At 49.6% G+C, this 13,228-nt stretch overlaps 1 protein-coding gene across 1 annotated transcript in view; it reads right to left on the bottom strand.

Annotated features, from left to right (window-relative positions):
- Positions 1–12,980, bottom strand: part of GPC4 (glypican 4) — a 67,431-nt gene extending 54,451 nt beyond the window's left edge. The window contains exon 1 of the mRNA XM_065077612.1: positions 12,605–12,980. Within this exon, the coding sequence (XP_064933684.1) occupies positions 12,605–12,965 (361 nt within the window). The 5' untranslated portion in view covers positions 12,966–12,980. The remainder of the gene's footprint in view (positions 1–12,604) is intronic.
- Positions 12,981–13,228: the final 248 nt, after the last annotated feature.

Below are 13,228 nucleotides of genomic sequence, written 5' to 3'. Positions count from 1 at the left end.
TGCCACGTGGGCTGGGTGTCTCCAGTGGGTGACTGGGCTGTGACCAGAGCAGCTTCCCACCGTGAGGATGAGCCTGTTCTGCAGATGCACCAGGATAAAAGAGGCCAAGAAGCACGGCACCAAAGTGGTGAGGGGCCACGCTGGTTCACATCCACATGGCCGGGGCACAACCAAAGGGATAAACACAGGAACAAGGCAAAGAAGCAGGAGCCAGCACCTCCAGCACCTCTCCCATGAGAGCCCAAGTGCTGACCATGACCAGGTTTTGCATACTTCCAGTGCAGGCAGACATCAGCATTTCTGCCCACAAGTCAAGACTTTCATTATTTTAAACTCCATTTTTTTTTTTTTTTAAGAGAAAAACAAAACAAAAAACAAACAAACAAACAAACAAACAAACAAACAACACTTTCCCATCCTTCAACACCAAAGGGAGAGGCAGGGACAAAAGTCCAAGCTGATACTAAAGCCTCGAAGCTTCACCAGATCCCCCATGTAAGAACAGTTTAAAGACTGCCGCAGGCTTCAGAACTGCCCCCCTCCTGCTCTGATGCTATTTTCAAACAATGACATTTTTTCCAAAACAAAGCGTTTTGCAATCCTTGAGCAATCCTTTCCTTTTCCAATAAAAAAAGTGAAATTCTCTTCGTTCTCTGCCGGTCGAGACGCACAACCACAGGCACAACCACCATCTCCAAATCCACCCACCCCACAGACGGCCACGTCAGAGCCCTCTCGGCGGGCTCCTGTGCTGGGCTGGCACCAGGCAGGTCTTGCTGCACCATGAGCTGCTTGCAGACAATTGAGGAAAAGTTAAATTTTAACTTGAAACTCTTTCCCTAAACAGCTTGACTTGCCTTCTGAACCCAGCTCCTGGAATTGAGGGATTTCACTTAATCTATTTAACTTCCAAGTGCGCTTGTCCTGCTGTAACTTGTCTCCTCAAAAAGAAATTGCTTAACGTTTCAGAATATTAAAATATATATATTACCAAAAAGCCATAGAGCCAAAGATGACCTATTTCTCACAGCAATACAAATATTTCCAGGTCCTAACGAAGGCACAGGAAAAGTAGCCCTACATCAAAACGTAACTGAAGCCAATAAAGAGATTTGCGCTGAAATAAATTAATATGAATCAAATCCCAAGAAAGCGGATTTCATGGCACAATCCTCCTATGTTAACTGCCCAGTAGCCTCCCAAACTGCCAGTCCAAAGGCAACATACAGTAAAATTTACATTCTGTGGTCACTCGAACACACATCTGGTGCAAAGGCTCGCACTTGAAAATAAAAACCCATTGAAAACATTTCTGGAAATGCTTCATAGTTTAAAAACAACACCCAGGAACTAACTGGGACTGAGCAATTTAATCCCAGAAGACATATGGGCGGCTCCACTGCACATCCCCAGACACAGCTGGGAGAACACAAGGGGTTAAAACTCATGGCGGGGCTCATGCAACAGGAGCACGAAGGGTCTATTTAAAAAGAAGAATCAGAAATAAGGAATTTTGCCAGTTTTTACCCCTGATAAATCCGCATTCCAGTCTGTCAGCTATCTTGTTATCCCCAGAGCTGCTGAAGTGTCTTTGGCTGTAACTATGCATGACTCCGGCTTTGAGTAATGGAAATAAAGTATGTGCGTTGCGACTGCAGCGTTCCTTTCCCAACCCCAGAAAAAGAAAAATGCAAAGCGGGAGGAGATCCTACAGCAGCACAGGGATTTTGTACGGATAAGTCGGAAAGCCGCTTGCACCCTACACAGGCTGCCCACCCCGCCAAACCTGCCTGGGAAAGGATGCCTAGAAGTTTTAAAGGAGATGCCAAGTTTTAGCCCAATACAGCAGTTTTTTATTGTCTGCAATAACAAACAAACAAATACTCTTTCAGATTCACAAGTCCAGTTTAGCTGGCAATTCATACGCGGCAAACATTTGGAAGCAGTATTGTAAAATTAAACAAAGCTATCATTTACAGGAAACCCTGCCTCGAGTACAAATTATAGAGTTGTTAAGTTTATCTGGCAATGCCTTGCCCCTGAGTGCTATATAATTATTCCTAAATCTTTCAGGAAAGAATGCAAATATTTTAAAGCCGTAATTCATTGACAAAGAGGAAGTCTCATTTAACCTTTTGTGCATATTTTGATACCTAGGAATTAACCCCTACTCGCCACAACTATTTTTCAGTATCCCATCGAGCTGGCTGGTTGGCAAGCGGACTCATCCCTGGTTTCGGGCTGACCCGGAGCACCAGGCTCTCCTGGCATCCTCACCCACTCATAGACAGTGTTTTCAAAGCAGCTTTGGGTCTGTTTTGGAGCAGAACCGTGCCAGCCCGGCTGTTCCCCGCGTAGGAGCCTTCCCGGTAAGGGAGGTATCAGGCTGCTGAAAAGACTGGCTGTTCTGGCGGGGGTTACGGCAAAAAAGTGGTATAAAGGAGCCTTTAATAAAGGACGGAGCTGAGTTACACAGGGTTTTGCTAGCTAGGTGCCTGCCACCGGGATCTCCGCAACCCTTTGGCAGGCCGGATACAACAGGGCAGAAACAGCCCTTCAAGCCTCCTCTATCCATCAAGCCATGGCTCTCCAGCCAGTCCCAATTAACTCACGCTAATTAGCAGAAGCCACATGTCCCAGAGCAGCGTTACCCTCCCCAGCCCAAGAAAAAAAAGAGTTCTGTTTTGCAAAGGAGAAGGTCAACTCATCCTCTGCCCAGACTCTCCCTCCAGCAGCTGAACCCTTAATCTACCACTGGCAGCAAATGACTTGGGGTATGTTTCTAAAGAAACAGTCACTTGTAGCCGAAGGAAGAGGGTGTGCGTCCCCTGGGACGGGCAAGTGGCATTTGCAAAGCCACACACGCAGCCCGCCACCCTCCTGCCCAGAGGGGACCCATCCTGTGCCAGCCATAGCTGTGCCATCAGGGCTGCTCCAAAACCATAATGCACCCGCCATAAAGCTAAAAAGGAATAAAAAACCAAAAACAAAACAAAAAATACCCCCCCCCCCCCCCCCCACAAAAAAAGAAAAAAACAAACACCCACACAAACACCACACAACAAAAGACACACAACCTTACCTCTTCAAAAGGTAGTGCTCACGCTATTGTTTTTTTCCTCCCAATGCCATTATTTATTTAATAAGAGCTCAGCGGTGGGTGTGATTCCCCGGCACGACCCGGCACCGCTGCGCAGATGGCGGGATGCTGCGAGATGCTGCGGGAGGCACGTGCTGGCAGCATGTCCTACGGCAACATCACCATCCACAGCTCCTCAGACATGGGAAACAAACACATACTGTACCAAGGTTAGGCTGCAGCAGTTAATCCAGTAGTTTTGCATACATGAACAATACCCATGATGTATGCTGTCACAGATTAGTGTTTCTGATGCAGTGGATCTCAGAGGCAAAAGGACCTCCCAGTGGAAGCAGGTCAGCGGATTCCCTTCCTTGCCAATAGCTAAAACCAAGAGTTTAGTACAAAGATAAGCGTAGTACTGAGAAATCACCCAAAATGGATTCAAAACCAACTCCAAGATGCTGTGATGCTCCAAACCACTACCTGGGTCTTTCAGAAGCTGCCCCGGTGATACAAGCCCCCTTCGCAATGAGAAGTTGTGAGCTTTCTTCCACTCCTGGAACCAGGGAAGGGAGGCCAGGCCAGGCTTAAAGCCCTCACACCACGATTGCGGGGCAGGAGCATGTAAAACCAAACAGCAAGTGCTCGCACTAGAAGAAAGCAATCTCATTATCAGAGCTAATGAAAGCAAACCACAATTATTATGTAAACAGCACTGAATCATTAGCAGATGCTATCAAAGCCATTTTTCCCCCCACCAAGAAGAAAAGCATACAGTTCTATGGCACCTTCAGCTCCATCTCCGAACCGAGCCAAAACTCAGGAGGAAGCCTGTTTGTTTTCCTCCAGTCCAAACCAAACCAGTGGCACCACCGCTCTGGCCTCTGATCCGTACGCTGGCCACTTGCTCCCAGTGCCTCTGCCCTGGCAGGGGGACATTGTCACTGATGTATTGACAACCCGTCCTGCACCCTGTGCTCCACAACCTGCCAGCCACCACACTTTAGAAACCCAAAGGCTGGCAGGTGGGAAAAAACAACCACCAAAAAAACCTGCCCCATACTACACAGAGAAAAGGTAAAGTGCTCCTGGGTGACCACACATCTGGTAAGGGACTTGCTCTCCATCAGACTTATAACTGTGTTGGTTTCTTTGATTACATAAATGCCCTGTCCTCCCATGGGAATGGCCAAGGAAAGCCAGGGGAGGTGCAGGAGGTTACTTTTCCCCCCCTTATTGCTATTATGCAAAGTCCCTTCCTATCACGAATTCCTTTCCAATAGCACCCAGTGAGCTGGGTGAAGCTGCTTGCTCTTTCATCTTCCCGAGGACAAAGTTACCTTTAAAACAAACAAGCAAGCTCCCTTGTAAAGGGGATACTGCCAGCCAGTTGACTATAAAGACACTCCAACAAGATCCTCATGTTTGTAGGAAAAGCAAAAAGCTGCATTTTAGCCCAGTAAAAATCCTGGCTCCCCCTTTACGTTCCAAGAACGCTGAATCAAAACAGGCTCTGCTCTTCAAAAAGAGGAGAGTACAAAGCAAAAAGTTTGTATTAAAACCCATGTAATCTTTTTAAAACACCGTTATTAGAACCTGCAGCACCAGCCAAGAATGATTTATCACCTCTTGTCATCGCAGCCTGCAACACAGAGCTTTTTATACCAAAGTGTCAATGCTACCCAGCTAAAGCCCCAGCTCATAATTTCTTAAAGCTGGCCCTCTGCTGCCTGCAAATCCCCAAAACACCGAGGATTTGGGGGTCCAGAGCACTTCTGCTCCTCCATCAGAGATGCTGCGAGGGGACCGGCCACACCAGGCGATGTGACCCAGCACTGCACGTCCAGCACAGCCTCTCCGGAACTACGCAGCATCACAGTGCTTCAATGTGGGAGAATATTATATGTCAACATAGGTAAACAATTCACTGATGGTTATTTCGGCTTCCTTCAAAACGAAAGTCAACAGGCCGTAAAGGTTTTAACCGCTTTTCCCAATGTGAGCATGCCCCTTCGAGGGACATACCACAAGGTGCCTGGTTTTCACAAGGCGAGCGGTCAGAGCCCTCTGAAAACCAGACACCCTGACATTTGGGGTTTTCCTGTGAAGTTGTCACTCTAACACACCCCAAATCACCAGTAATTTCTAGAATAGCACTACAAACCACAAGAGGTTAAACTGAATGCACATTACTTAAACTAACCTAAGTGTGACCCCTGGAAAGGAACAGCTATTGGATGTTGTGGTTCTGTAGAAACTCAATTACCAAAGCCAATTTCCTATAAGCATTTAAAAAAAAAAAAAAAAAGGGAGAAAGAAAAAAAAAAGAAAGGCAGCAACAATGCTGACAATGTGTAAGGGGCACATATTTTCACCTCCTGAAAGCTGCAGCCTCGCCTGTATAAGAGCAGTTCCTATTCCCACAAAAATGTTGAAACATATTTTAAACATTTCGTCATTGTTTGCTCCCATCTGAATTTGCTTAAAATCCAGACAATTCTCAGCTTCTAAACTGGAAACAGTAAGAGAAATACTCTTTCAAAATCCTTTGCTCAAGGCAGCTTCTCTCTGCTGACCGTGTACCTTTCCTACACCAAAACCAGGAGTGAGAATACCCTCACACGTGTTCAAGTCCATCAAGTCCATGAAGACTGCATAAACCACTGAATATACAAGTAGAATGACTGTAAACAAACTTTTTTCTTAAAAGATGGACAACAACAAAAAGTATTCATAAGAGTGCTTTCTGGGGGCAAGCAAGAGGAGAAATTAGGTAATGCTTGGGAAAGAGGCACTACAACTCTAATTTCACACTAAAATCAATATTGGGCAGCCCTTAAAGGCTGATCCCACCCAGTGCATACCGCTCTGTACACTTTTCAAGCATCATCTCCACTGCACTTTGCCCCTGAGGTGATGCTCTTGGGGACCACCAGCCCTTCCCCATCCCATCCCACCCTTCTTGCCATGCTGGACCACAAGGCACAAATCAGTGGGGAAGATGCCTGCACCAGCCATGGCTGTTCATAAACAGGAAAGCCATCCTAAGAAAACCATCGTAGCCACAGCATCACCGGGGCAAAGCCTGGTGACATCTCACGTGGCTGCCACGAGCCCCACACACAAAGCCCCTGACACCTCCTCACCGGCTCCCCTCTTCCCAGCACACTGCTTTTATCCAAGTGCCTTTCCCGGACCAGAGGTTTGCAAACAAGAAGAAAATCCCCCAGAACAAACATGGTGCTTCAGCTGCAGCCTCCACAGGGCTGCACGGCCAAAGAAAAATACAGACAGCCCAAAAATCTCTGCTAGAAAGGCAAAATAGTTTCATGAAACACTAAGGAAAAGTCTTTAACAAACCAGGAAGCAGGGTTACAACAAAGTCATTCTCTTCTAATTAAAATGCTTGGCAATTAAAAAAAAAAAATACAAGCAGTAGCTTGGGATGCACAAACCCCAGCTGACCGTACAAACTGCCCCTTCCAGGGCACTGGAGCTGTTTGCTGCAGGGCATCGTGGACCACACAAGGTAATTTAGGGAGCAAGGGGGAAATTTAAGAGTTTTCCTGGGCTCTTGCATTGCTTAGCAATGGGAGAAGGAAGTTATCTTCATAATCTCAAAAGAAAGAGAAAGCCGGAGGAATTTGAGGAATGTGAGGAGGTTATTGCCCTGGAGACGGGGCTGGCAGCCCACTCTCAGCCCAGGCCGCCGGGGAGGAGACACACACCCTGACCCCCTCAGCTAACAAGAATGTCCTTGCCAAAAAATAAAAGGCAATTAATCAGGTCCCAGAGGGTCGCTACTCTTCTGGAAGGAAGTGAAGGATGGGATAGTGCTGCCCAAACCTAGAGTGAGGAGATGTGAAGGATTGAGCCCATACAACTCAACACACACATAGGTACATCCATAGCACTCCTCTACTTATCAGGGGAACAGCTAAGGGAATGGAGGTGAGAACAAGTCTGACACCTCTCAAGAAGCACTGGCATTCCTCCTCCAGCCACACAGACTCTGGGGTGCCCCCAGCGTTGGCAACCCATTGCACATCACCATGACGGTGGGGTCTGCATGAGCCAACACCACAGTGCAGGCTGAGAGGATGGACACCACCATCCCAAATAACCTGGAACTCCTCCTCCAGCCTCCTGACAAAGGTCCCAGCCTTGCTGGCCAGGTGCCATCCGCATATCCAAGACAGAAGATGCTTGTGTGGGACCTTGTCCCGTCAGAACCATCTCACACCTCCTGCTCCCATGCAGCTGTGATGCTTCAGCCTGAACTTCACGGGTCCACCAGTACTAAGGATAAATACCACAGCTGAAGGGAGAGGCAGAGACCCGAGGCAAACCCAGCGCCTCGCTGCCACGCTGGCCTTGCTCCGGTGCCATTTCAGTGAGAATAAAAAGCCTGTTGACATATGAAAGCCACAGAAAATCTCCCTGAAACTACAAAACAGGACTGAAAACATTGTGCAGCTCTGGCCTTCTGCACAATGTACACACTTCAATTCAGCCTTTTAAAAAACAGCTACATGTCTAAGGAAACATCTGATAATTAAGGCAATTTTAACAATAGATAATAATTTGACTATGAATTGCATGGAATGTAATGACTGCTTATTCTGGCAGAAAAAACAGAACTTTCTATGAAGTGTCTGCCAAGGAAAATGATACTCCCACTCAGCCCGGACCACTGCGAGCAGTTGCTGCTAACCACATGCTTCACGCTGCCGGCTGCTAAGACACGGCACACTGCTGCAGTCGAACAAAACCCCACGCTGCAGATTTACAGGGAGAAAGCAGAGTCCCAGGCAAGCAGCGGTCAGAGCCGTCAGTCAGTCAGGAGCCACCGCCGGGTCTCACCAACATCCACCAAGCCAGCCGGCCACCAGCGCCGGCCACCCGGCTGCTCGATGATGCTCTGCGGGTGACTTGCACCCTGCCAGCTCCCCCCCCCCGCTCTTTCCAGTTGCTAAATGACATTAGAAGCAGCTAAAAATACTTCAAGCGATTCTCTCATTTACTTTTCCATGTCAGCACTTGCATTTGCCACAAGGATGTTCTCTGATGGTCAATTCCCCACCCGCGGGTGGTCAACCACCCTGCCCAACAAGGACCACTGCCTTCACTGGACAAGAGCCACTGCAAACAGCTGCAGCTGGTGGCCAGGTAGCTACACACCTCGAAACAACTGGCGAGGAGTACCAGGCATTATCTGGTACTTCTCATATCCCCAAAATCCCAGGAGCTGTCTTGTGCAAACGGACTGCAACAGGCTCAGCAGTGCCAGACAACACAAGTAACACAGACCTGGACGAGATCCAGAAACCATTTCTCAGTTGGAACAGGCCGCACGGAAGAGCAGCACATGAAAAACTGAGAAAGCATTTGCTGAAGTTTATATGTAAACCAGCAGTGCCAACAAGGCAGCATTCCCAACCAACCAAGGTGGCACACCTGGGTGATGCATTGGTGACGGCACCCAGCTGACAACCATCAACACGACTGAGACGAGTGAGCAGCAGGACATCAGGGCACACAAACAAAGTTACTCTGGGCAAAATCCCATTAGTCCAAAATCAGGGGCCAAACGATTTCCCCTGTCATGGTGAAATAATAATTCTTCATAGCTCCTGACAAATAAATTATTAGTTTAAATACAAAGATTACAACGAGCATCTTTACTACGACTGAACACAGAGTGCTTGCACCCAGCTCCCTGCAAAGGCTCCAGGCTCACTCTGTGCTCCCCAACAGGGGACCTTTCCCTCAAGCCTGTCCCCATACCGCCACAAAATCAGGAGAGCAGTGCCAGTCAGGTATATACACTTCTGCAGGAAATTCACAGGTTAATTGATAATGCTTTCCACAAATAAGCAAGTCTGGGTTCCCCCCCCCCCCCCCGCCTTTTCAATCCAGGAAAAGAAACATCTATTTCTTCCAATTAGCAGGAAAAGGGAAGGAATTTCCATCCTTTTAACACCTGAGGGCAAGAAGAAGCCTCTTGAAAGAAATGTTGGGGTATTTTGTTTTTAAATCACAGCCACCTACTGTGGGTCTCCACATGCAACCGACACTTGATCACTTTGCATTTCCTTCTGCAGCCACACCAGGCCAACCAGCGTAAGCGGCCCCTGCAGATGGTCACTCCCAGGGAGTCCTGCTCCATCACCACCACAACCCCAAGACACCTGGGGGTTCAGTAAGGAACAACACTTTGAACAGTGAGTCGCTACAGGCTGTAGCACTGAGACCTCCCCCAGATGTGCCCTTTCCTTAGGAAACTTTTAAAGTAATCTTAAAACCAGTTATAGGCTGGTGCTCTTCCCAAACCACCTACTATCTAGGCATTATCAAGAGTCAAGTTTCACAAGCGCTCTTCATCAGCTCTACGCAAGCACTGATCTCTCTCCAGCAACAGCAGCAAGATTGCATCTCACCATTGCCATGTGCTTTGCAACATTTACATCACAGGGCTATAGGTGCAGAAGCTATTAGAGATCACTCAAATATAAGGCAGTACTGAAGGACTACGACTTACAAACAGCTTCTATGCAGATTTACAGGAGCAGTATCTCTTTATACCTCTAACACCAAGTTAACATCAAAGTACAAGTAACACATTATATACCTCTTACCAAGCAAGCAATGAGTTGATCAGCCGCGCACTTTTCAGAAATGCTTATGTACTTCAGCAAGGTATCATCGCCCATGTATGCATACTCTAGTTAGGTCCTAAACTTGTCCAAAACAAATATTATATTGAACTCTTGGGTAATTATGGACAAGGAACAGCCTTTTAAAAAGTAACTGAAATAGCAGTGATACAGATAAAAAGATTGCTGGAATAGGCATTTCCTTGAAAGAGGAAAAAAAAAAAAGCTGGACACATCTAGTGCTCCAGAAGAACATAAATGTGGCAAAAAAATCCACATTTGGGCTAATCCCCCAAACAGCCCCCATGTCCGCGCAGTGAGGGTGAGCTTCGCTTGCTGCCTCACAGCCGGTGCAGGGGCACAGCTGCCCACGCTGCCGCGCTGCTTCCCTTCAACAAAGTGTTTTGTGCGATCATTAATCCCTGCTCGGACTGCAAGGAAGTCACTACACTCACAGAAACTGATTTACCACAGCTTTCAGGACACCTTTTTGGAAAGGCGCTAGGAAGTTTCTGTCTGTACGCTGTGATCTAAAGCAATTCTGTAAGAGAGCGGGAGTAAAAAAGCACAATCCACCAAACTGGTACAAAAATCCAAAGAAAAATTTGATGGACTTCGGACCTGAGTTCGTGCCAGTAATAACCACATTTCCTACATTATCCCATCATCATCAAAGCCTGATGAACCCTCTGGCAAGCAGAGAGGTACTACCAAGCAGAAATCACCAGTTGCCACCATCAGCCCAATGGGATATTCTTCCAAACACACAGCTCTTTCCCACACACGTTTATCTCGTTCCCACTGATTAGCCAGGCTCCCAGGCAACTGCCTTCCCAATTCACTTACCCAGCTGAAGGACAACACTCTACTATCACCTGAAACACCAACTGAAATCAAAGGTTTGGCAAGTGACTCATGTTTTGAGACACAATACACACCACAGACTTTTCACCCTGGTGTCAGACTTCAGCCTCCAGCGTTATCACGGGCGGCATTTCCCACCCAGCTCACAGCACACTGTTCTCTGTGTTGACCCTGCAAAGCCACTGGCAGGTGAAGCAGCACACACTCAGAAAGTTAAAAACCAGGAGTGGAACAAGCGGTTCCCATCTGCATATACCAACTGAGCAGCACAAGAGGGGATCCAGAGCCTACGAACAGTGACACACACACCAAAACCACGTGCATTTGCCACGGGAATGTGAAACTGCAGTAGGTGTAGAACCCCACTCCAGGTTTAATTTTAAGTGCAGTCACACTTGAGGTACACCACACTTTAAAGCTATACACAGGGCATCTCCTTTAAAGACTGCCACCATCCTCTCTGAAACACCCTGCAGAGCAGGATGACATTTAAAACATAAGTTTGCAAGACCTGTTGCTTTCCAAGCGAGGCCAGGCAGACTCCCCGCACCCCTGGAACAGCAACATAACCCAGCCAGTATTTTCAGCGTGTCATTGTGGAAAGCCCTCCTTTTGTCAAATAATCTTACCTTGCTCATCACATTTCTCTGACCCCTCATTTCAAAAGCACAGGGTCAAACCAACAACTGCTTTAAAGCCTCACATGGAAGCCCTGTCATCATGACGTACTCCCAAGATCCTCCAAAGCCCACCAAGTCATTTTGAACAACAATATATGAAATAAGGACTGGATCAAACCTTCCAGACATACGAGGAATCCTGCTCACATCCTAATCCTACACCGAGGAGGACTGGACCCAAATCAAATCCAAGCCTATTTATTAGAGACCATTTTACGAAGCAGGGAGGGTAAAGAGGAGAGAGTATTTTAACTGCAACCAGTCAGACGTTTCTCATTAAAATATTTCTTGGAGAAGTAAACGGACCAGCAATTTTATTCAAACAGATGTAGGCTAAGCGTGTATCATTAGCCTGACCATACAAAAGCACAACCGACTGCAATCATTTTAGTTTTGTCAGTGAAAAGGATAATGTATGCATATCTGGAGGGCACACCAATGGTAAAGATTACCCCCAGCTTCTCTCTTAGCCGTCTAAAGGTATTTACTCGGGGTCTGTCTGTGTTGTGACAGTGTCCTAGACTGAAATGAATGCCTCTAACACTCCACATTTTTGAGCCATTCAGTCATGCATTTTTGTTATTGTTGAAAGTAGTGCAAAATTGCAGTGCATGAGCTGGAGTCCTTGGTGGTCTCCGAGGATTCCAGCTAAAAAGGCACTTCCTTTGTTCCGCGGAGAATGCGGTCCAGTAGGTCATTCAGAAGGGGAAATAAAAGCAGCGGCCCTGGGAGGGAGATGAAGGATGAAACAAAAAGAATAAAATGTTTTGGGTGTGAGTACATTAGCTACCATTTCCTACTGCTGCCGGCTGTGAGCACTCCTGTCCCCTGGATGCACAAGTACCTCCGGACGAAGGTGGAGGGAAGAGAGAAAGAAAGAAAAAAAGAAAGAAAAAAAAAAAAATAACAGATAAACCATTTCTCCGTCCCCTCGCCAGCAGGCCGCCGGGAGAGCGGCACCTGGGGCAGGATGGGGCCGCCCGCCGCCGGGGCGAAAGGCAGCCCAAGGGCAGGCAGCGCCCGCCCCGCCGCCGCGCAAACCGCCGGGGAGCGGAGCCGGCAACAGGCGCGGTCCCGCCCGCTACCCCGGCACGGCGGGGCCGAGCGCGCCGGGCTCCGGGCTGCCGCGCCGGGATAAGCACCGAGCTGCGGGGAGGAGAACCGAGCCGAGTGCCGGGAGCCCAGCCGGGCAGCGCGCCCCGCTCCGCGCCGTGCCCCGCGCTGCGGGGGGAAGCCGCGCCGGGGAGAGCCAGGCGCGCACCCGGGACCCCGCCGGCCCGGGCCGAGCACGGACAAAGGCGGCGGCGACGACCGCGACTCACCGCTGATCTCGTGGCTGGGCGCTTCGCTCTGGCTGAAGCCCTTGGCGGCGTAGAGTCTCCGCACTTCAGAGCAACTTTTGGCGCGGGGCTCGGCGGCCAGCAGCAGCGGCAGGCTGAGGGCGGCTAAAGTGCAGAGGAGGGGCGGCAGGCAGCCGCGCCGCCGCGGCATGGTGCGGGCGGGCAGGGGCCGCCGAGGCCGGGGGAGAACGCCCCGAGGCCGGAGCCGGCCCTCCGCCGAGCCTGCCCCGCCGCGCCGCGCAGGAGCCGCGCCCGCCGCCGTGCACCCCGCTCCGCTGCGGCTCCGCTCCGCTGGCCCGGCGTGCGGCGGCGCTCTGCAAACTTGGCCCGGCAGGAAGCACATGGGGTGGTGAAGGAGGAGGAGGAGGGAGGCGGGGAGGGCGTCAGCCAAGCAGGATCGCGCAGGGCCGGGACAAGCCTCTGCAGCCCCCGCGAAAATCGGGAGCTGGGATCCGCCCGCCCAGCGAGGCGGAGCGGAGGCCGGGGCTGCCCGCCCCCTCCGCCGCCGGCCTGGCCCCAAGCGGGCGCCCCCTCCTCGGGACGCGCCCCGCTGTGCCCGCCGCCTGCGGGGAGCCCGGCCCGGGACCGCCGCCCCAGGCTCTGCCC

Source organism: Columba livia, chromosome 12 (assembly GCF_036013475.1).
Source record: "Columba livia isolate bColLiv1 breed racing homer chromosome 12, bColLiv1.pat.W.v2, whole genome shotgun sequence".
Taxonomy (NCBI): Eukaryota; Metazoa; Chordata; class Aves; order Columbiformes; family Columbidae; genus Columba; species Columba livia.
The sequence above is the reverse complement of the archived record's forward strand: the minus strand, read 5'-3'. Positions and strand labels throughout refer to the sequence as shown.